Source organism: Sceloporus occidentalis, unplaced genomic scaffold, assembly GCF_023333645.1.
Source record: "Sceloporus occidentalis isolate IW3139 unplaced genomic scaffold, rSceOcc1.0.p SCAF_101, whole genome shotgun sequence".
In the NCBI taxonomy this organism is placed as follows: Eukaryota; Metazoa; Chordata; class Lepidosauria; order Squamata; family Phrynosomatidae; genus Sceloporus; species Sceloporus occidentalis.
The window spans coordinates 1,646,167-1,671,777 of NW_028317081.1; the positions used below are offsets into that span (position 1 = coordinate 1,646,167).

General features: G+C 40.5%; 1 protein-coding gene across 1 annotated transcript in view; it reads right to left on the bottom strand.

Annotated features, from left to right (window-relative positions):
- LOC149283783 (FYN-binding protein 1-like) overlaps nt 1-25,396 on the bottom strand; it is a 40,440-nt gene extending 15,044 nt beyond the window's left edge. The window contains exons 1-3 of the mRNA XM_089497299.1: nt 24,373-25,396; nt 15,929-16,213; nt 1,960-2,122 (exon numbers count right to left, since the gene is read on the bottom strand). Of these exons, the coding sequence (XP_089353425.1) occupies nt 1,960-2,122; nt 15,929-16,213; nt 24,373-25,396 (1,472 nt within the window). The remainder of the gene's footprint in view (nt 1-1,959; nt 2,123-15,928; nt 16,214-24,372) is intronic.
- Nucleotides 25,397-25,611: the final 215 nt, after the last annotated feature.

Below are 25,611 nucleotides of genomic sequence, written 5' to 3' on the forward strand. Positions count from 1 at the left end.
AAAGCTATATTAAGTTCTAAAACTATTACAATTTGTAAAAATAAAATAGTGTAATGCCACCTCTTATATGCCATGAAAGTCAGTAAGAAGTCTGAGATGTGTTTCTGTTTATAGAGAAGCTAAGGCACAATATTATGCATCGCTCACAATGTCTGGCCTCATCTAGTATGGCCAATAGATGGAGCGTTAGAGCTAGATTTACAGGAACCGCTATAAATTCAACAGATGCCCTGCTCATCATAGAAATAACATCATTAAAGTGCGTCAGACTGTGGCTTTTATCAAAATAGAAAAATGAACTAAAAGTACCTAGAAATGTATTAAGAGACCGAGATTCACTAGAATTTGATGACATCACCTTATCCAAAGTACGCTCAGTAATCCTAGTTGTAAATATTTGATTAAATGTCAATCAGGGAAATTTTAAGATTCTGACATTAGTATAGAGGAATGAGGAATTAGATTAACACTGAGACAATATGAACAATATATATATATTTGTGTGTTTTTAGCTCCCTGCCGTCACCATGCATTAGTAAGGGCTAATTTTAGGGGGCGTCTCTTGCAAGGAAATCTAATCTGGCCCTGTATAACAATATAACAATAACAATAGCAGTTAATTTCACAACATGAAACAAATGATGAAGTCTGACATATTTATTTGTCCCATAGGACACAATATATATATATATATACCGTATTTGCTCGATTATAAGATGAGGTTTTTTCCCCAGAGCAAATGCTCTGAAAAATAACCATCATCAGCAGCAGAGGTTGTCTACGTGCATCACACAGACCTCCACTGGCTGCCAGCATAGTGGACACCAAGGACTCTGAAGCACGGGGAGAAGTCTAGGGAAGCACTGGTAAGTCAGGGGAGGGTAAGAGTGGCGTATGGGGGTGTAAGGGCTTTACTGGAGGCAGATTGGCATGTAGGGGGTTAAAAAGAATAGCAGAGTGGCATATAGGGGGTTAAAAGGAATATCAGGGAGGCAGAGTGGCATATAGGCATTTAGAGGTGTATAAGGCATATCCCCTGAGTGGCAAATAGGGGGTCAAGAGGCATATCTGGCGGCAAAGTGGCATATAAGGGGGTATAAGGCATATCTGTGGGGCAGAGTGGCATATAGGGGAGGGGGTATAAGGCATATCTGCGGGCCAGAGTGGCATATAAGGGGGTATAAGGCATATCTGGGGTAGAGTGGCATATAGGGGGTATAAGGCATTTCTGGGGGGCAGAGTGGCATATCTGGGGCAAATGTGCATAACTGGGGGCAGGTTGGCAAATACAAGGAAATAAAGAAAAATGCATTTTCCTCAATCATAGTTTTTATTAAATATGAAAAAATAGCTTACATGAGAATTATCATTTACTAGTAAAACCTTTTTCTTACAGGGAAGTCTTATATTCAGGTTTTTTTTCTTTTTTTCCTAAATTAATATTAAAAATTTGGGGGGGTTGTCTTATAATCAGGGTCGTCATATAATTGAGCAGATACTGTATATATGCTCTTCGCTCATACCAAACCTCAATTTGACCCAAATACGCAGATTCCATTCTTCCCAACCAATTCTCCTTGGGAAGCAGTCCTGGATGCGTTATTATTTTTGGCAGACAAGCCAAAGGATAGCCTTTTTTTTGTGCCTTTTTCCCATCAAACCATTTTCCTCAATTGGATTCATCAAATATTGACCTGGATAGGCCTTAACGCACTTGCATATTCAGGGCACTCGTTTAGGATCAGTGCAGCCTTTGCGGCTTCCGAAAACAATGTTCCTGCCCATATCATTAGGCAGGGGGGAATTCTTCCTGTTTTTCCCTTTACATGCCCCAGCCAACAACAGAAATGTAAGCTAGCGATGTCTGAATTACTATTTTATTACATTTTATTTTTGCTAACTTCCTTCCTAATTCCTACCCATTTGCTCTTATCACAAATATATTCGACTGGTACTTACGTTGTGTCTGCCGGAGGTCTAACGTTTCTTGGAGGTAAACTAGGTGGTGGTGGACCTGCCAACTGTTTGGCTGCTGGCCCACCTTGAGCTGCTGGAGGTGGGGGAGGTAGTGCTGAGGAAAGTGCCGATGACTTCTTCTCAGTTACAACTGCCTTGCTGTTACCTAAGGCATTAAAAAAAAACACTTTAAATGATTCTACAAGGATTGTCAAATTACCTTGGTCTAAAGTGGTAATTATTTTGATGGATAACTAACAATACCTCTCAAAAGTTAGAAAATACAGAACAGAAGTTAAAATTATTATGCATCATATTATTTTCATTTATTAATGATGTCTTCAATCGTTGTTATTGGCTGATCTCCTCCCAAAAATAATTCCTTCGTTCACATTCCTTAAAAATATATTTTTTTCTTGAGTTATTTAGGTGCTTGAGGCATTTAGGTGCCAGAAGTATAATGCTAAGAGGCATGTCTCCTTGGTGGCCTAGACTTTGCCAAAGTTACATTTATAGTTACAAAATAAGATTATTTAGAATTTGTATAAATCATATTTTATCATAATAATATACATTAATATACATCTTCATCAGCACTAAAAGGTTTACCCTCTTGAGGTTGAGTGAAGAGTGTAAATACTGTATATAGGATATGAAGGCTCAGCGCTCAACCCGAAACACAACCCCAGTCTCTCTTTGTAGTCTTAGGAAGGAAGTGAGGGAGGGTGGATGTGAGTGTTGGTGATTGTTACATTAAGTATTTGATATCTGTGGATAGAAGTGCTGATAAGATAAATATTTGCTATGCTGTCTTCTTCCAAACTTTATCCATTAGCTGGATGGTCCTCCCACCTATATATAACTCATGGAGGTTGTGTGTGTAGGGCTACTTCAAACACACACATCACATGTCTTTGGGTATGTTAGCATGTGTGTCTGGGTATGTTAGTGGATGTGTATGTTAGTCTGTGAACATAAGTCTTTGGGTATGACAGAGTGTGTTTGGGTATATTAGTGTGTGAACATGTGTTTTTGTCTGGGTATGAGTGTGAGTGCCTGGGTATGTTAGTGTGTTTGTGTGTGTGTTTGTGTGTGGTGGGTATTATAGCATGTTAACATGTTTGGCTATGTTAAAATGTGTATCTGGGTATGTTAGTGAAGGTCTGTGTGTTTGGGTATGTTAGTATGTGTCTGGCTATGTTTGTGAGTGTGTCTAGTTGTGTTAGTTTGTCTGGATATGTTTGTCTGACTGTCTGGGTGTGTGCTAGTGTGTGCATTTATATTAATGTTGAGTGTCTCTGTGTGTTAGTGTTCAATGTCTAGTTGTGTTAGTGCTGAGTGTCTGTGTGCTTGTGTGTTAGATGTGAGTGTCTGGGTGTGTGTTAGTGTGAGTGCCCCTCTTGAGGTCAGGCTCTGGACTCTTCCCTGGGAGACACCATTTTATTTATTAAGGTCCGTGTGAAAAGACCATATGCAGTAATACAGGAACAGATGGTAGCATGAAACTATTGCAAGATAAAACTATAATTTTGAACTCCAGGTCCAAGAAATATAACCACAAGAACAGAATTACTCCTTTACAATGCTGCATGCCACACTGTGTCTAATGGCGCTTTTTAAAGGATAGTTATACCCCAGATATTTAGCTGGCAGAGCTTGTTTTTCCTCATTACAATTTGAGACTAAAGTTCCAAATGTCCCAATAACCTGTTATTGAGAGGCTTAAAATGAATGTATGTTAGATATATTTATTTAACTCAAATAGTAACTAAATCCTTTTTTTTTTTAAATAAATTGCAGAAGGTCTGTCTGCAAGATGCATACCCTGCAATATTCCTGACAACACAACATGGAGCCCCAGCACTTCCTCCACGCATTGGTCACGATTGAGGAAGTCAAGCGAAAGCTGCGAGTTGTGTGAAGACTTTGAATTATGAAACCCAAAATCCTTTGAAGGTTTCACTATATGTGTTGCTTAGTGTGCACTCTCACGTTTGTGCATGGGAAATTCCACTGTGAGAACCTCTGTTACAAGACAGTGCTAAGGGATTGGCATTGCGATGTAGCATCACTTTTAGTGACCCAGAATATAACCTCATAAAACCTTATTTCAATGGATTTAGAATGTATTTAAAATCATGGGGACACAGAGCCTGGTGTCACCCTCATTCTCCATTGTTTGACTGTATGGGCAGACCTGGAAAATATCCCCTAGACTTAGTCGGGGGGAGGGGACTCAATAGCCTACCACTTGGTGTACCATTGGAACAAAACATTTTTTTACATCAGGAGCACACTACATCAAACTTTCTCCTCAGAGCTTAAAAAGGCACCAGTTTCAAAAAAGGGGTGATTTAGTTAGAATGTATCAGTTCCACAGTTCCCCTAATTATACTGAAATACAGCACACTGCCAAAGTTTGAAGTTGTATCAGTGAATAGGAAACTTAGGCTTAGCATGGTTGCTGCTATACAAACTATTGAAAATGTGCTCAGAACTGTGTGGGAGGTGTTCCACTCATCCACCCATTTTTTTTAATCATCGCATGAGTGGATTTTTCCAGCCCCGTATGTAGGTTTTTGGGGGAGTCCAGGATTTTATAGACCTGGGGGTCTTGCTGAGGGAACTTATTTAGAACAACTCTATAGCTTAGGCATTTAGCATGGAAAACAGAATCAGGTTCCGCACCAGTAGAGATGCAAATCTGATCCCTGGAATCCTTATGATCTCTAAAATATTAGAATGGATTCACATTTATATTTATTTAGCTAATTGGCACAATTACTTGGTCTTCAGAGCAGCCTTTTAAGAAAGTAGTGTTTAATCACATCCCTGCATGCTTGGCAGTGCCCATTTCTGTGGAGAGCTACCTCGTCTTCAACCCTACATCCCATCCCATTAAGAGCAGGAGGGAAAAGCTATTGACAATCCAGCACTGATACCCCTCACCATGTTATCCAGCCATAGTCACATCTGGTAACATCTCGTGATCAAACCACCTCCAAAAAGATACAACATTGTAAAAACTGCTACATATTCATTAATTTTAATCTCATTGTGACAAAGAACATTGTATGCAATCCTCATAACAATGGCCCTTCATGACCATACTCCTACATTGAATGTGATACTCCCGGCATCAGGCTGTGTACTGACAGAGACAATGTAACAGTGCTCAGTGCTAGCCTGGTTACTCTGACACCTTTTAAATGCCTGAATGGACTTGTAGGCATTTGCTTTATGTATGGTAGCAGCTGATGCCATAAGAAAAAAGTATTGTATATTAGGGCTCTCAAAAGGTTCTATTTATCCAGCTTTTTATGTCTTATATTGTATTTTATGTTATTTTAGTGTAATTATGTGCAGTCATTACACAATTCTTGGATATTTCTAAGGGTTGTCTATCTTGTCTTTATATATTTGATTTATTTCTGTATGATATGACTGTAGCTCAAAGAATAGCACCTGATTTTTTTTAATTATTTGCTACATCTGGGGTGTCTTCTTTGTAAATGTTTTTAACCATTTGGGGTTCATATCAACACTAGTTTCTTATTTAGTAGTGATGTGTGCACTTTAGTGCTATATATATATATATATATATATATATATATATATATATATATATATATATATATATATTCACAAAGGAAGACTATTAATTATACCCTACCAGGCAAGCAGAACTTGCAAAGTGAAAGGAAGTAACACTTCTTGTTTAGAATAATCCTATATTGCTACATCCTTCAATCATGTTGAGCTGAACTGAGAAGTACTTTTATTGAGAATAAAAAAGTAATGTGGTAGATCTATGTACAAATGAAGTTTGCTATCAAACTACCCAAGTTTCATGTTTCTAGCCTCATCTACTACGGGTTATGTAGCCATGGTAGATGTAAATGATGTCATCGCACTCTTGTTCTTATTGGCTGCCACACTGAATGTCCAACCAGCAGCAAGTAAGTTGTGGACCCTGAGCATCCCCAGCCTAATCCGTAATCGGGTCCCTGATGCGCTTACAATTACATTGGTACAAATGATACCAACCATAGACAGAATGGATGTAGGCCATGAGAAAGCTCTAACATTTGCCATGGTCAGATGGGTCTTCATGAAAAAAATAGAAATCTAGGCTCAATCTGAGATTCTATATGCCCAATAGGATAGTTGAAGGGGATTTTGTAGGTAATACTGTTGGCAATGAAACATCATATTTTGTAAAGAGTTTACCGTATTTTCTCAATTATAAGACAAGATTTTTTTCAGAGCAAATACTCTGAAAATTACCCCTCATCTTATAATCGGGGTCGTCTTATAATCAGACCTCAAATAGGTCTGACTATGAGACTAAGATCCAGATCCCCCACAGCGCTGCAGGGGACCTGGATCCTCCTGTCTTATGCCCCCCATTTAGCACCCCCCCCCAAACTTACCGGTGCTTCTGACTCCCCGGTCGTGTAGGCGGGGCAGCGTGTAGACATCTACGCGATTCGCGTAGACAACTTCCTCTGCAGCCGGAAGGAGGTGCCGTTAGCAGCCGGGGTTGCGTCCATCTCGCAGACCTTCCCCGGCTGTCAGAGAACTCTCCTCACTGACAGCCGGTGCGGGGAACTCCTCACTGACAGCCGGGGAAGGTCTGCGCGATGGACGCAGACAACCCCCTCTGCTAACGGCACCTCCTTCCGGCTGCAGCGGTAGTTGCCTACGCAAAACGCGTAGATGTTTGGGCAGTGTGTAGACAACATATCATGGGGCACAGTAGCATATAGAGGGTTAAAAGGCATATCATGGGGCATAGCAGCATTTAGAGGGTTAAAAGGCATATCATGGGGCACAGTGGCATATAGGAGGTATGCGGCATTTCTGGGGCAGATGTGCATAACTGGGGGGGAGGTTGGAAAATAAAAACAAAATATTTTTCTCAATCATGGCTTTTATTAAAAAAAATAGTTTTCATAGTTTAGATGAATTAACATTTACTGGTAAAACTTTTTTCCTATAGGGTCGTCTTATATTCAGGTTTTTTCTTTTTTTCCTAAATTAATATTCAGATTTTGGGGCGACGTCTAATAATCGAGCAAATACGGTAATTTTGGCAGTAATTACTGGAGGCTGGTGTCTCACCCACATTTTACTGAATTGACTAGTTGTGTTATAGTAATATCTCAAACAAGATGTGAGGAAGCCAGTGAGGAAACAAACAGGAAAAGACTGAACTATAACTAAAATGAAGGAAATGGTTAGTTCCACATCAACGTTTAAAAGTTATTAACTAAAATATTAAAAGTAAAAGAGAAAAAATATCATTTGTGTAACAATTTTAGACTGAATTTGGTTTGGTGGTTGACTTTTAGCCCCTATGCTGCGTTCCTGCTATTAACACTAAGCCCCATTCAATGACCCATCCAAATCTTAATTGGTTTAAACAGAAGTGAATAACACATGATTTTACATATCTACGATCAATTTCTGGAGTAAAACCTATTTAAAAAATACTACAATTTCTATTGTTTAAGCAAAATTTCCTAATATCGCTCAACATGCGGCCGAGCTTTTTCAAAGCTTCTTTATCAAAGTCAGCAGTTTATATCCTTAGAAAGTGAGAAAAGAAAGTTTCTTAAGTTCTGTTGGCATATTTCTCACAACAGTAGCCATATTAGATGTTTTAAAGCCACACAACATGTTAGCAACTCAATTTATTTATGAAATTCCTCTTTACAAGCAGTTCCCATTTCCTATATGCTACTTGTCTACTTAATGTAATTTATTATATAATGTAAATGCATGTGCAATTCTTCACTTTCTGCCACATTGACCATTAAATATGCCTGCCTTCGAGTTCTATGTTTCTATGTTTATTAGATCAGTATCATTAATACTAAGTGAAAAAGCACTTTTAGGAAGCAGAAGGAGATTTGTGGCAGCCATTAAAATATATTAATAAAAGATAATAATAAAAGCAGAATAAAATGGCTTTCATGGAGGATTTGACAAAGCAAAGGTTATAAAGAAAAACTAACCAGAATCTCGAGAAACATTCACTTATGCATCATTGGGTTCCAAGGATATTAATGTTTCATGGCAAGTGCTGAAACAGGCTTACATGCATTATTTAGGCTATATGATGGCAAGGGCTAAACAAAAATTGCCTCTTTTCAAGTTACCTGTGAGGTCCAAACTTTCTTCACTACTTCTAGTACTAAAATCTGCTGATAAAGTTCATAGGAGAAACTAAATAAATACAATTGAAAGAATAACCACAGTAATATGTTTGAACTTGTTTGTACGCTGACAGCGTGAAGAATCATTTTTGGACATATGACACTCTATAGCGATGGCCTTAAGAAGATACTTCCCGTCCCTTTAATATATATCTTAGTATTCTCCTAATAATGCTAATAATAATAATAATGAATTACTCTGCACCATTGTTTTTCTTGTAACGTACAGTGTGATTTGATCAGCTGCAAGATGGTTAGATTGCGGTAGGAGAGGTAGTAAATTGTAAAAGGAATGTAATGTGAATTTAAAATGATTTTAAAAAATAATCAGAAAATCGAAAAAAAATGTAATCTGCACGAAGCAACAACGAAAGCTTAACACCTGCAGGGCCGGCCCTGCATGAGTGTTCTGTTTTATTTTTTTGCCGGCTCTTACATTTGTTGTTCTAGAGCAATTCTTACACAGTTTAGTTTTTTATACGATGATGTTAAATGACTTTCAACAGATAATATCACCTGCAGCCACAAAAATGGTAATGTCAACACGTGTGAGTAAAGTAACCACAGGCTGTTTGGCGGTGCAACTGCAAAGCGTGGGGATACAAGACCTGTGTTAAAGGTCTCCAAACTATCATACGCTAAGAAAAAATAAGCGCATATAAAAGCATATATATAAAAATATATATATTAAAATATATACATATAATAATTACCAGACATAAGCAGTTTCAGATAATTAACCTGTCTATTACCAGACACGAGTAGATCCAGAGGATTAACCCCTCTATTACCAGACATTACACACACAGTGCCATAAACAGTCAAACACAGTGCTGGCTGGCGCTTACACTGAGCCCAGTGTGAAGGAGGGCCTATCCAGAGAGGTCTATCCTGATTGGCTGAGACCTCCTTCACTTAGAATTCTCATTCCTGGATTGAGGCTGCCCGGGATTTAAAGTCCCATTTTGTGTGGTCACCCTAGATTAGATTGGGCCGAATGGGTCTTGTCTGTGTTCTAATTCTGTGTTTCTATATTAAAAGGTAGCATTCTCTAAAGCGATTCTGTAGCTTCGCTGGGGCATATACTGTAAAACATATCATATAATACAATGTTTCTTTTAAGGACACAGAGAGATGGTGCATATCATATACAAGTATAGAATAACACAGCATTAAATGTTTAAAATGCATACTGCACATGGGTGCATATTATATTATACTCTGCGGTGATCACTTTCCACGCTCTCACATCTCATACACCTTTTTAAATGCCAGCAGGAGAATATAATGTGTTGCTGTGCTTTAGGTATTAACAATGGGTGAAACATATACATGTATCCACACAGTTAACCCCTTGAAACCCCAATTTATATAGTTGAGTGAAACCAGGTAATGCACACAGAGTAGCTTTCTGCTTTAAGCCCAGCATTTCTATATAATATGTGCAGTGTTTTTTTGCCTGCAATAATATTTGACAGTAATTGCATTGTTATACTATAATGGTGTTATAACTGTATCCCACTGCCCTGAAACCAGCTTTCTAGAACCTTCTTATAGTCAGTTTAGATAACACAATGTGTTCCGCATGACCTTTTTAAAGCAACTCAAGGAAATGAAGCCCTCTCCAGATCAAAAGGTGGTTACCCAGTTACATAATACTTTTACATTGAGATAAAGTTTAGGGCATTAACACACTACGGGAATGCCGGTGGAGGTAGTGTGTAACTGTGAATATCTGCTCACCAACACATGCAACAACTATATTTACTTCCTGAAAGGGTATGTTGTACATCTTGTGACAAAAAAATCATAGGAAACAGGACATAACTGAATAATCCTTGTAGCTAACATACATACCAACCCATTCCAACACTTACTCTAACACCCACTCACTCAGGGCCGGCCTTAGGGGTGTGCGACCTGTGCGACCGCACAGGGCGCCATGGTAGCAGGGGCGACTGCCCGGGACTTAACTTAGTTTGAAGGGGCAGAGGGGGGGTGTAGTTTGAAGGGGCAGGGGGGGGGTGTAGTTTGAAGGGGCAGAGAGGGGGGTAGTTTAAAGGGGCAGAGGGGGGGTGTAGTTTGAAGGGGCAGAGGGGGGGTGTAGTTTGAAGCGGCAGAGGGGGGGTGTAGTTTGAAGGGGCAGAGGGGGGGTGTAGTTTGAAGGGGCAGAGGGGGGGTGTAGTTTGAAGGGGCAGAGGGGGGTGTAGTTTAAAGGGGCAGAGGGGGGTGTAGTTTAAAGGGGCAGAGATGGCGGGTAGTGAGGGGGGGTGCCAGAGGAGTAGTCAGCACAGGGCGCCACAACGCCTAAGGCCGGCTCTGCACTTACTCACCATACACTAACACACACATACATACATACACACACACAAAAACTCTGCCTCACCAGTGACACTCATATCATATACTTACGTTAACAGCATAAACTAACCCACTCACACACATGCTAACACCCAATACTAACACATGCACTTACACTAACCCCATACACACACTCTAACTCCATACACTAACACACCGACTTTAATACCATATGCACAGATACGCACAAACACTCTTTCTCCATGTTACATGATGCTGGTGGGCACCTCTACTACTGGGACACCTGGGTGCTGTGCACTGCTGTACCTGCCTTAGTGTGCCCCTGTGGATACGGAAAAATATAGACAAAAGTGTTTACCCACCTCTAATCATTAATTTTAGATTAATATCTAGTTACAAGTTGATTTTTAGCGTGTGGAGGCAGAGTAGCAATGTTAAGCATAAAGTGTTATTTTACATTAATTTCCATAAAAAAAACTGATGACAAAAGAGGAAGTTAGTAACAAAGATCCATTCACAAATCGGCCGGTCCAAGAATCAGATAATTATATAATAATTTCAAATAACTGCACAAAATTTCCTGGGAATGGCTATAAATTATCAGATACACAAAACATTTAAAGCAAATCATCTACAAAAAAACTTACAAATGATTCTTAATTCTACAATCAACTTTTATATTTTGTGTTCGGTTATGTGTCAGTAACACATATGTATATATTTAAGTATTTGCCATCCTTTACAAGTTAACGTAGTATGAAGTATATACGCCTACTGATTAAATTAAGTTCCTTAAATACTTTACCCTGCATAACATAGCTTCCTACCAGGACCCACAGGACTTTGTCCCTGGAAGCTGACACTAATGACTAATGGCTGCTGACTATTAACCACTCAAAATGTGAACCGATTTCACACATGCACATTTTCTGGGACAGGTTTGGACGGGCCATATGGCTCACCAGGCAGATGCCATCCAGTGGCAGATGTGGTACTGCAGCCACCAACTGAATGAGTGGGGCATGCGCGCTACAAGAGTATAAAAACTTAACATGCAGTCGTGCATATCCAGCCTCCAGCCACACGTACGACATTTGTTGTCAACTGGCAAGTGCCAGGGCCACTTAGTGACCTCTGGATGTCAGTGGGTAGTCCTGGCCACATCCCGCATGGGGGGGGGGCTTCAGGTAGCCTGAGCCAAAACGTCCCAGGAATGTACATAGGGTTGCCATATTTGCCAAGTAATACTGCAGTTTTTTGGACATGAAAAAACTGCAATACTGCACTTTTACTGCAGTATTACTGCACATTTACTGCACTTTTTTTTATATTGCAAACCTACAGTTGTACTTCAATGTATTGTAGCTTTATTGCATTTGTACTTCCTTACAAAAATAACTGCAGTACAGTGAAGTACAAATGCAGTAAATGTGCAGTAATACTGCAGTAAAAGTGCAGTATTGCAGTTTTTTCATGTCCAAAAAACGGCAGTATTACTTCAGAAAAACTGCAGTAATTTTTCGTAAGGGATGTGAGGTGCATAAACTGAAAGAAGGTAATTAGTTTCTCAGTTATAAAGCCCACATACTGCATGGCTTTGGCTTCTATGTGCCACACAGTAACATGTGAAATGTATATGTGTCCTGGGAAAAAATGGGCCCTCCAAAGAGCTTGCTGGGTCCCCACGATCTCCTGCTATGTAAAGTCCAGGTGTCAGTCAGATTACGCTATTACACTGGGCTAAAGTAAATAATTATACATGGATATAACTGTAATATCCACCACAATAAAATATAATAATTCTTTGGCTCATTGTTAGGGCATTGTTAAGACATTTTCCTGAAATAATGAAAACATCGGAGCAGGGATGGATTGGGGATTTAAACTGGCTCTATAAGGGCAGCCTCACTGTCCCACGGGCACTTTTCCGGCTTGCTTGATTGCCAGTCCATGTATTTATTGGCAAAATAGCCTTACCTATGCATGCTTTGAGCCGGGCCACCATATCATATTAAAGCCACGCAGCTCTTTGAATTGAAGTGAACTGTGTATTCAGTAAGACTGGCCAGGTTAGTGTTAGCAATATTAAATAAATGTAAAAACCGCACGATATTCTATATAATAACATTATTAGAGGATTATTTGATTTTTTTTTTAATAATTTGGCGCTCTAAATCAGAGGGGTGGCACTGGATACCTATAAAGCAGGTTTGAGGTGGTCTCAGTTGTAGCCACCGGCAGCAGAAGACAAGGAGAGTATTTATAAAACATTCCAATACGTTAGTGCTGGATTGTTTTCCCATAACGCTGATGTATATCCTTTATATCTTATTCTTACTTTTCTAACCCATTGTCTCGGTGCAGTTTCAAAGAAAAGAGAGAAGTGAAATCAGCTTACAAATGGGTTTAACCCCTTTAGAACAAAGGATTGCCATTATTTTTTTTAAAGTATATTAAATAATAATTAATATATATAAAAGGGGTTGGACATTTCAAAAAAAATATAGTTTCACCCATTATATATAATAAATAGGGAATGAAAATGGAAAATTATGATTTGGGAAAATGGTTTTTTTTCATAAGCTATTTTTCATTAAATTATAAAGATAATAGGCAGTTTTCCTAAAATAACATGCAGAAGACAGGAAATTGCTTGCAAAGATAAAGCTCGCCACAATATGTTTGCTCGTATTCCTGTAGCAAGTACACAGATGATAACAAATAGCAAAAAATAGAAGAAACATGTCTCTTTCCATAACATAACTTAAATATAGTTCACGAGGATTAATTCTAAATAAAATGAATTAATGTCCCTTCCAGACTTTTGCTATGGACTGCAACTCCCACTCTACTCAGCCAATCTCTGCATTTGGCATGAGAGAGGCAGGTCAATACAGATATTATGGTATGAGTATGGTGGAATTGGCACTCCAGCTGCTGGAAGTTGCAGTCATATTCATCCAGCGCCTGCATGAGCTTTAATGGAGATGTAGTCTCCACTCGGGTCACCCCATTCAAGGACACTTAATTTAATTTTTTATTTTTTTCCTCAATGTATAGAATGAAATATTGACTAAATACATAACTTCATAGATTGCATTCATACTTGTAATATAGTAAAACATGGCGATACAATTTTATTAGCCGTGAGAGAGAAAGAGGCTATGCCAAAATTATCTTGAAACAATTTCAGAAGCATTCAGCGCACAAATACTTTTGTAACAGGAACAAGAAGTGCACAACATTAGATTTCTACAAACTCCGACAACTAAAAAATAGAGGAAATATTGCATACTGGTGTATTTTTTCTTTTCATTAACATTTTGATTAAGGGGGTGGTTTTGAGATCAGGGATCACTATTACAGCATAACAACTTTGAAAAAAAGTGATGTGTATCTTTGCCCCATAATAGCCATGTATCTGTGTTCAATATATGTGTGTGTTTTTATGAATATGGAGGTGAGTGTGTTAAGGTAAGGGTATGATGATGGGTAAATAAGGCTGGAGATGATAAGTTATGTTAGAGGTCATGAAGATGGACTGGGAAGAATGTTATACAATACAGGGTGATGATGGTAGGTGATGAACATTTTGGTGGCTGGGGGATAATGATTGTGGGGGGATAATAAATGTGGTGGGGGCAGTAAATGAATTATTGAGTGTGTGTGTTTGTGTACATATAGTCTGTTTGTAGCACAAGCGTGTATGTATGTGTATTAGTGTGTAAAATGTGTGCCAGTATGTATGTTACTGAGGGGGGGCTCAAGGGGGTGATGGTGCAACTTGGTTTTGCTTGCAACCTAATGATCTTTGCTCCTCAATCTTTTTGTGCCTTTTCTGAAACATATCTTTGTGATGTGCTGCCTTGGGTGGCCAATGCTGCTAAAATAAGCTTCCAAATTAAAAACAGGAGCACACTAAGGATCTATAAGAGAACAAGTTAAGATCTTTGCTCAAAGTGAAAGGGACTAAAGGGTATTTTATTTTTTAAAGACTATGCTAGCTGTAGGCAAATTGTATATAGCCGATTTGTCTTTCACAAAACCTCTTACATTACTGCTGGGTAAAGGTCAGAAGACAGATCTATAGGTTCAATCCTCAGTAACAGAATCCCAGTCTTTCCCCAGGCCAAGTCGTGGGCAAACGCCTGGATATTGTTGCTCTGCTTTCCTTGCCCATTTGATGGCTTTGTTGATATTTGGGTAGAATTCACTTGTAGTGGAGGAGTCATCCATTTTCATCAATGACTTAAACGTGACAGAATTAATCAATCCGTAGATGCGTATTGCTTGCAGCACCAGAAGAGTAGCAATTAGTTTTTGAACCTCATCTTTTCCTTTGATCCCGAGAGAGCAGATGCCTTTTTTGTATAGGAAAACATCAGTCAAGAAAAGTACATCAATACGTAGAAGTTTTCCAAGAGCAGGTGTCAAAAAACAGAATCCCTCCTCCTGTTGTAGTGCAGAAAGGGACGACCAAGTAGGACTTTCTACTAGTGAAAATTTACGTTTAAAGAGTTTGGAAAAACCACACGGACGCATTTTCATGTCCACATCCATCTCACAACCTGCAGCACTGCCCAACGTAATTCCTTCGGATGCCATCTTTCTTTGAGGCGCAGGGTGGCGAAAATCCCGTTGTGCATGAGGGAAAGGGCTGTCAAACAACTGTGGAGGTGGAGATGGTGGATATTGCTGGGCACCGAATGACAATGCTTGTGTCTGTCGAGAGCTTGAAAATAAACTTGTTTGGGCTCCAATCTCCTGTTGTTGTGCAGGAAGGGACGACCAAGTAGGACTTTTATTAGTGGAAGTTTACATTTAGGGCGTTTGGAAAAACCACACAGACGCATTTTCATGTCCACCTCCATCTCACAACCTGCAGCACTGTCCTGCGTAATTCCTTTGGATTCCATCTTTCTTTGAGGCGCAGGGTGGTGAGAATCCGGTTGTGCATGAGGGAAAGGGCTGCCAAAAAACAGGGGAGGTGGAAGTGGTGGATATGGCTGGACACCGAATGACAATGCTTGTGGCTGTGGAGCGCTTGAAAATAAACTTGTTTGGGCTCCAATTTTTGAAAAACCACACGGACGCATTTTCATGTCCACATCCATCTACCGCCCCAGACTTTTTCTGCGCTGCGTAATTCCTTCGGATTCCATCTTTCTTTGAGGCGCAGGGTGAAGAGAATACGGTTGTGCATGAGGGAAAGGGCTGCCAAACAACGGGGGAGGTGGAGGTGATGGATATGGCTGGGCACCGAATGACAATGCTTGTGGCTGTGAAGCTTTTGAAAGTAAACTTGTTTGGGCTCCAATCTCAGCTAGTGGCAGATTCCTCTCAACACAAGGGGATGCTGAGGCATCAGCTTGTCCACAGAGATGAGAGAAGTCAGAGGAATATTCAGAAGACAAGGGTATATTCTTTACTGAGCTCGACAATTAACATCTTCTTTAGTCTTTTATTCAGCTCATGTTCATCTTCTTCACCTAGAATTCCATCTTCATAATCTCGAATGAGAGCTCTAGCTGTCAGCTTGTGCAACATCGTTCCTGTTGTCTTCTGTAATTCTGTTGTTGATACCATGGTATCCAACTCTTTATCGCCAATTAAACCCTTCAGGGTGGCCTGAGTGCAATGGTGAATGAACCCATAGACAAGCAGGGAATCTTGAGAGAATAACGCCTGTATCTGAGATGGTGCTTGGAGTGGATCTGGGGCATTATGATCAAATTGTCATGGAAGAATACAGTATGGAAATCTACCTTTGTAGCTTGCTGTCCCAACTGCTCTTAGATTTGTCTTCAAAAAACTCAAAGGCTCACTTTGCTGTGATAAACTCCTCAGCATATGACGGTTTGCTGTTGCACTAACACCACAGGTGAATAACCTGACTTTAATTTATTTTGAATTTTGAATTTAATTATTTTATTGTGCAAATAGATGCCAGTGACACTCGGGGAAATGGAAACTGTAACACGTTTCAAGCCGTGAATGCTTAATCCTGCCATATATGGTCAAGCACATATTGTACTCCTTTCCCACATGCAATTAAAATGTATAATTTCATTTATTTTATATGTTTTCCTGTGGTTTTAGATGCGAACCTGTCGATTTCCTAGCCTGATTGATACAGGCCTTGCAGCTGCCCCTTTGCTTTATCGTTAAGCCAGTTGGTGCCGTCTATTTCTATCCTCGCTTTATCACATTGGGGGCCAATGGGAGCTCGTTTGAAGGTGATTGTTTTTCGCTGGTAAAATGGGTCCTAGGATCTCATCATCTTAGACTACCTTCCAATGTGTAGAGATATTTTATTATTGTTTTATATTATATTCAGATTATATTCAGATAAAAGCAATCCCAAAATCTTTTTAAGGTCTTTCCTCAAGACTTTACTTTGTTACCTGAAGCTCTCAATCACACTGCAATTTCTGTATTGACCCTTTGGTATGTCATTGCCCTTTATTCCACATTCCTTTGGGATTTATATTTATTTTATATGTATTTAGGTTTTATCTGTGTGGGGTATATATTATACACTATGCACCTTATATGCCTCTACATATACAGTTCCCTCCACTAATATTGGTACCCATGGTAAATATGAGCAAAAAATGCTATGAAAAATTGTCTTTATTGTTTAACCCTTTGATCTTTTCTTTAAAAAAATACACAAAAGACACTCTCATCGATCTCAAACAATTGCAAATTGCAGGTTTAGCCCAATTGCAGGTTTAGCCCCCCAAAATAATAATTGTGATATATACGTATATATATGTATATATATATATATATATATATATATCGTATTGGCTCGGATATAGGCCGCACCCTAAAAGTGTGGTGCTTTTTTAAAGAAAAAGTTTTGTAATAGATATGCTGCCACTCTTTCCCCCCCACCCCCGAGATATGCTGCCACTCTGTCCCCCCCACCTCCGAGATATGCTGCCACTCTGCCCTCCCCCCCGAGATATGCTGCCACTCTGTCCCCCCCCTCGAGATATGCTGCCACTCTATCCTCCCCCCGACTTACCAGAGCAGACTCCCGATTGTCTTGCAGGGCCGGCGGGGGAGATCTACGTAATACGCGCATACAACTTCCGGTGGTTGTATATGCGTATTGCGTAGATGTCCCCCGCCGGCCCCGCAAGACACCCTGGAGTCTGCTCTGGTAAGTCTTGGGGGCAGAGGTAAAACGCATCGTGCGGTCGTTCACTGGCTGTGGCGATGCAAGCGTAAACAACCTCCGCTGCCGGCACGTCTGCACGATGTGCTTTAACAATTTGCCTTGCCGGGACTCCCCCCGTGGGAATTCCTGGCAAGGGAGATTGTTAAAGCACATCGTGCATATGTGCCGGCAGCGGAGGCTGTTTACGCGCGCATCACCGCAGCCGGTGAACCTCTTGAGCGATGCGCTTAGACAATCTCCCGTGCTGGCACTCCTCCCGTGGGAAGTGCTGGCAGGGGAGGCTGTCTGAGCGTATCAGAGAGTATGATGCAGGTCCCCTGCACCTCTGCGGGGGATCTGTATCCTAACCCTGCTGCCTGCCCGGAACTGCATGTCCCGGGGGCGTCGGGCGCTAGACCCCGAATATAGGCCGCACCCCCACTTTAAAGACTTATAGTGGGGGGGAAAAGTGCGGTCTATATTTGGGCCAATACTGTATATATTTGTTTTTGTCTTCGTTTTCTGCCAGTTTTCTAGCAGGGGTTAATTATTATTATTATTATTATTATCCTTTATTTATATAGCGCCAACAGTTTACGCAGCACTTAATACAATACATAAATTCAAGGGATATGACAAGACAAGAATTGACAGACTAAGACAAACCGATACATTAGGTGGAGAGAGCCCTGCTCGCAAGCTTACAATCTAGAGGGAAATGGGGTGACAAACATAAGGCATAGAGAAAGGGTGAGAGGTATTGTGGGGGTTGTATCGATGACAAGGAAGTTCTAGCAGCTAAGATGGTGCGGCTTCTCTGAAGAAGTGGGTTTTTAGATGTTTCTTGAATGTTGGGAGGGAGGGAGAATGCTGAAGGTTCCTTGGGAGAAGATTCCAGAGATATGGGGCAGCTCGAGTGAAATCTTGTAGACGGGAAAAGGAAGAGGTGATGAGTGAGGAGGAGAGCCTTAGCCCATGGGAGGAACGTAGGGATCGAGTAGGAGAGTATTTGCTAATGAGGTCAGAAATGTACGGAGGAGCAGTATTATGGATGGCCTTATATGTCAGTACCAGGATCTTAAATTTAATTCTAAAGGTAATCGGAAGCCAGTGGAGGGTTTCACAGAGGGGGGAAGCAGAAGAGGAGCGACGTGCAAGGAAGATGAGCCTAGCAGCCGCATTAAGGATAGACTGTAGAGGAGAGAGTCGAGACAGTGGAGTGCCAACCAGAAGAGTGTTGCAGTAGTCAAGACGGGAAATGATAAGGGAATGAACCAGGGTTTTTGTGGATTCTTGGGTGAGGAATGGGCGGATACGAGAGATGTTTTTTAGGTGCAAGCGGCAGGATTTGGCGAGGGACTGAATGTGAGGGATGAAGGAGAGGTTTGAGTCAAGGATGACCCCAAGGCATCGGGCCTGGTTAGTAGGAGAGATAGTCGTGTTGTTAATGGTGATAGAGAATTCAGGTAGTGGAGTGGAGATGGAGGGAGGGAAGATAATGAGTTCAGTTTTAGAAAGATTAAGTTTCAGGTAGTGTTGTGACATCCATGAAGAAATAACAGACAAGCAATTGGTAATACGGGACAGGAGAGATGGAGAGAGATCAGGAGAAGACAGGTAGATTTGGGTATCATCTGCATATAGGTGATACTGGAGGCCAAATGAGTTGATTAGTTTGCCAAGAGATGAAGTATAAAGAGAGAACAGCAGAGGGCCAAGGACTGAACCTTGGGGGACACCAACCGAAAGTGGAAGGGGCGATGATGTCTTGCCAGAGAAGTTGACAGAGAAGGAACGGTTAGACAGATATGAGGAGATCCAGGAGAGAGCTGTATCTCGAATGCCTATAGAAGCAAGTGAGTCTAGAAGAAGGTGGTGATCAACAGTATCGAAAGCAGCAGAGAGATCCAGTAGAATTAGAATAGAGTAGTGACCTTTTGCTTTGGCAGAGAGCAAGTCATTGGAGACTTTTGTTAGAGCTGTTTCAGTAGAGTGAAGGGGTTTGAAACCAGACTGTAGAGGGTCAAGGAGGGAATTAGAGGAGAGGAAGTTAATGAGGCGGTTGTACACAATCCGTTCAAGCAGCTTAGAGGTAAAAGGAAGCAGAGAGATAGGGCGGTAGTTAGACAAACAGACGGGATCTGAGGAAGGATTCTTTAGAATTGGTGTGATTAGCGCATGCTTGAAGGCAGATGGTACAGTTCCAGATGATAGAGAAAGATTAAATAGGTGGGTAAGTGATGGACCAAGGGATGGATATAGAGACTTTGTAAGGTGTGAAGGGATGGGGTCAAGGGGACAGGTTGTTGGGTGAGAGGAAGAAAGAAGAGTGGCTATCTCTTCTTCGGTTGTAGGGGAAAAGGCAGTTAGTATAGTAGGAGTGGAGAGAGTGGTGTTGAGTGGTGTAGGAGGGAGTTGTAAGGAAGAGAGGTCTTTTCTAATAGTCTCGATCTTCTCTTTGAAGTGGGCAGCAAGATCTTGGGCAGTGAGAGAGGTTTGTGGTGTGGGTGTGGAGGGACAGAGAAGGGAGTTGAAAGTAGAAAAAAGGCGTCGTGGGTTGGAAGAAAGAGAGGATATGAGAGTGGAGAAGTAGAGCTGTTTGGTGAGAGAGAGGGCAGAGTTGTAGGTGTGGAGCATGAATTTATAATGAGTAAAGTCTTCGCTGGATTTGGATTTTCTGAAATAACGCTCAGCCGTGCGGCAGCACTTCTGAAGAAACCGTGTGGTTTTGGTATGCCATGGTTGGCGTTTAAATTGTCGGGGGTAACTTGTAGTAATTGGAGCTATGGTGTCGAGGGATGAAGCAAGTGTGTTGTTATAAAAAGAGGCTGCTGTGTCTGGGCAGGAAAGGGTTAACATGGAAGGTAAGAGAGGTTCAAGTGAGGCTGACAGTTGGGTAATGGTATTGTCTGGTAATGGCCTACAAGTATGAGGTGAACGCTGTAAGTTTGTCTTGTTAGGGGTTAGCACTGGAGAAAAGGATAGAAGGTGGTGGTCAGACAGAGGGAACGGGTAGATGGAGAAGTCTGAAAGGGTTAACCCTGTAACAGTTAGCAGCAGCTTTGGCACCAGGATTTTAAAGGTCCTGAGACGCCGGCAGGGCTCTTTTGGCATCAACCAATGAAGGGCAGCTGCTGAGTTGTCTGAGTCTGAGACAGCCACTCTTAGTAACTTGGCCTGAGAGGAACGGGAATTTTAGTCCCCCTGGCAAAGGGCAGAGCCATTTGGCTTGAGGAGAACAATGGCTTTGGCACCAGACTTCTTGAGGTCCATAAGAGCGACTCTATTGGTTACAGTCAGGGGGCAGCTGCTCTTCATTGGTTGATGCCAGACCAGCCCTCTGCTGACGACCAACAGAGTTGCTCTTATGGACCTTTAGCCCCTGGTGCGAAAAGTGTTTGTTTTCATGTTCTCCCAAATTTAAATGCACAAGTCTAATATCATATACATATTACACATTTATCATATTTATAATATTTGTAAGTCTACAATATTGTCCTTTTTCCCTGTTTGCATAATCTCCCCATTTTTTTGCTTGTTGTCTTGTGTGGGCATAGGAGAGTGCTTTTTTGGTGGTTTATTTCACAGATACTAACATGTATGTTTTTTGTTCAAGTCCTAGTCTTGCCTTCCCCGAGAGCGCCTGATCACAGGAGCTATTTTTGTGAGTACACACTTCACTTATTTTATTTGTTGGTGTTTTTAATTATTTCATGAATTGAAACTGTTCCAACAAGTTTCAATTTAAATTATTTCACACATTGGTGTTGTTTTTTGTACTTTTTGTATACATTTTTATGGTTGTTTTTGTGCTTCCGTTCCCTGTGGGCTATTTTGGGCTGCATGGCTGTTTTCTTGTATGGAAAAGGCAAGGATCAGAGTAAATGTGTCAGTTTCCCCAACCATCAAGCTGGAGCTACAGGAAGAGAGATACTCTACTGTAAACATAGATCTCAGCTCCTACCTGCAGTCGTGTGATGTAGTTGTGTGAATATTTGTGTAGGGATATCTCCGTGTGAATGTATGTAGTTGGGTCTAATACATGTATCTGTGTATGTATGTATATTTTATACGACTTTTTGGTTATCTTTTATCACTTTTAGGCTAGGTTTCCACTTGGGTTTTTGGCCTGCTTTATTTTCTTGATGAAAAACGCCATAAAAAACCCACATGGCTTTTGCATGGCGTTTTTTTTTCTTCCATAGACTTCTATTGGAGAAAAACACCAAGATTTCCTTGCAAAAAATGCCAGGGTATCAACATGCTGCGATTTTGAAAAACTGCCACAGAGCCCAAAAAAGCAGTAAAACACCAAAGAGGACTGAAAAAACCCAGAAGAGAAAAAGGCCAAGTGGATATGGCATTGTGCGATTTCCTATTGAAGAACAGCTAACATCTGGCCGCAGCGTTTTTTCTCCAAAAAAACGCCGTGTGGCTGAATTGGCGTTATTATGGGCGTTTTTGCAAAAAGAAAAAAAAAGTGGAAACCTAGCTTGATGCAGCTTTGTGATAATAACTTGCTTTGCATGATGGCCCCTGGCTCTGTAAGCTCCTTCGCTTAAATCTGCAAGTAAGTGCAGCTTTCCAGTCCCAGGCTGAATTATGTTGTAAATATATATAGGTATATAATAAGTACCAGAATTGTACAAAGGAACTTAGTTACCCCACTGAGCCTACAATGGCTTGATCCACCCCTCCTGGTAGTCCTATATGTATAATCAATGTAGTAGATTCAGTATATCTTATATATTAGGCCTGATTCAATTTTCCCAAATATACACTTTTGCTGAAAATGATGAACAACATGTTAAATAAGCTGAGCTTAGCTAAGGTGCATTTATTTATTTCTTGCTCGCTTTTGCCACTAATAATATTTATAAAAAAATTGCATTTATGTGTCAAATATCAGTACGAAAGGGAAAATATATGATTGGATCAGAAGCTATAATTATTGAAGTAAATTAGAAAGTGGGATAGTTCTAGGACCCCATTGAGGGTGCTAGATAACTGGGACAGCGTCCCAGCAGAAGCGGCTCATGCAGCAAGGGAATTTAAACATGCGCGAGATGGGCCTAAAGCTATCCTGAACCTAAGATGACACCAACAACTGATTAAGGTTTGAGCCTTTACATGAAAAACATGGAGAATAGATGGGCCAAGGATTCTTACCTGCTGTGAAATTCTGTGTTTCTACGGAATGCTTAGTAGAAGCTATTTTTTATCGATTTAGATTGAGTTTTTGTATAGCGGTTGTAGTATAAAATCCGCAACCACTACTTTGGGTTTTGTTGCAAAGTATGCATTTTTAACCACATTTAACACCAATTAAGGTTTAGACAAGTCATTGACTCAAGCTCCTTATCGTCATCAAACATAATTAGAAAAACCTGGTGTCTGTTGCGCAGTACACGAGGCGGTATCCCACACTATGTTTCAATGAATACAGCGCTACGGAATTTGTTGGCGCTATATAAAACAATAAATAATAATGACGTGCTGGCTTACCTCGCTACCTGATAGTGGAGTGTTCCTATGAAACGTTTGGTAAACAAAAATGGTGTAAAGCGAAGAGGCGAAGAACGCTATTTTCGCTTTACAACTTTTTTTGGTACAAATGACAATCTTCGGATTTCTATCCGTTACCAAAACAGACGTTAATGTAGCTCTTTTGTAAAAGCAAAGTGGCGTAAAGCGAACTTTCTAAAAGCAGGGGATACCTGTACTAGTATACTGGACAGAGGATCGACCTGAAGCTGCATTGTTGGATACCGGCATTGGCAGGTAACCTAAGGACTCTTCATGTCACAAGAGATTAATTGTCTACGGTCTTACTTTTGATGTAACTAAAGTCTGTGTAATCATTTTTGTTAGAGAATTTTTTCAAATTCCACTTTAAATCATTTAACAGATGCACCCAGTTCCTACAGGGCAGTGTTCTTCAATATGTGCTGTGCTTGACACATATGACAGTATGTGGGGTACTTAAATGCATGTTTTTACAGGGGTATTTGATGGGGAAACCAGCATTTCAGGGGTCCTGTCGCCCTACACTGTAGCTGTTACTAGTGGTACTTGGAATAAGAAAGGTTAGAAAATGCAGAGCTTTCTGTTATAGAAAAATAAATATGAAACTGGCTATTGATCTATTCCCCCAAATTACGTTTAATGTTGCATTTTAGTAAATTAGGTTTTATATATGAATATGGTTTCAGGAAATATAAATTTGCTAGTCCATTTGGTAGATAGGATATATGAGGATATGAAAACATATATTTATCATTTATCATATGTATAATATATATATATACACTACTGTTCAAAGGTTTGGGGTCACTTAGCCGTTTTTCATGGAAAATGTAATTGCAAAATGTATTTCTAATGATCAATTACCCAATGATAACATGCCATTGGAACACAGGAGTGATGGGAGTGATAAAGGGCCGTTGGAACACAGGAGTGATGGGAGTGATAAAGGGCCATTGGAATACAGGAGTGATGGGAGTGATAAAGGGCCTCTGTACACCCACGAAGATATTCCATTAAAAATCAGCTACAATAGTCATTTACAGCATTAACCCTATCTGTGCTGGATTCCTGATCTATTTCATGTCATTTTAATGCTGTTTACATAACATTTTATAAACTTTTACATATATTTTAATTAACATAAATATAGATACATACAAATTATTAAGTAGAACCTACCATTTCCACCTGAATTTTTAAATCGTCCCAGGTCTACCTTTGGTGGCCTGGGTGGCTTCTGAGGTGCAGGACCTAATTTAAACAATGGCGGCAGAGGTTTCCTCTTTGGTTCAGAAGGATCCTTCTGTTCCTTTGATTTGTCCCAAGCACTGACCATCTGACCTATTTGTTGTGTTTTTGAGAACCTTGAATTATTTTCATGGCTTGCTTTGTTGAAAAAATCTCTTGCAGTAGTTGGCCCTGTGTCATCATTATGTTTGTCATCATTATGTTTCTCATCATCCTGCTTTGAAACTGGGCTTTGGATGGGTTTGAGTCCGGTTGGTCTTAATTTCACCCCAGGAAAAGGCTGTGATTCAGAACTTGATGCTTCACTGATTTCAGCTGGTTCTTTGGATGGCTTTGATTGCTTATTTTCAAGAGAAGATGAATTTGTTTTGGCCACAAAAGCATTTTTGGACACAGTGTTTTCACTTGGAGAGGCATTGGCATTCAGAGGAGGTTTTGTCCCAGGCTGTGTCTTTTTGGGGAATAAAGGTTTCATTTCACTCTCAACGCTGGTAGCATTGAGTGCCTTTAGGGCTGACGGTTTTGGAAATATAGGTTTTTCTTCAATTCCCTTAGGCGCAGGCTGAAATTTTGACTTGATATCACTTAACTTGTTTTCTTGTTGGGCCCACGGTGAAGGCTTATACCCAGTTGGTTTTGGGAATTGGGATGTTGGTTCCTCTTTATGTAGATCTGTAGGTTTAAATCCCGTTGGTTTTAGACATGCACTTTTTGCTTCCATTTCCTTTTTAGATACATGAAATGATCCACCATTTCTATTAAGTCCCACATTGGGTTTTGCAAACGGAGGTTTCACTTCATCTGCTGCAGGTTTAAGTCCATGAAGAGGTTTTGGTGACGCAGGCTTTATGGGTAGAAGTCCTGGAACAGAGGAGGAATTTTTTTCAAAGCCAGCTTTTCTTGCCTGTATGACCTTTAGAGCAGGGTGCCCTGGTGAACTCTCCGAATCCTCCATGGGACTAGACACCCCGTTAAACCTTGCCGCAAGAGACTTTACATTTATAGTTGTATCCTATGAACAGAAAGGAAAACAGTGAGATATTGTGCAGAGAACTTGTCATTGTCACCACTCTTACAAAGGTTTCCTGGTTTGAGGCTTGGAGCTGAGCTGATTGGCTAGACTGTGTTGTAACACATTTCCTCCACTATGGCTAAATCATTGTGTTATTT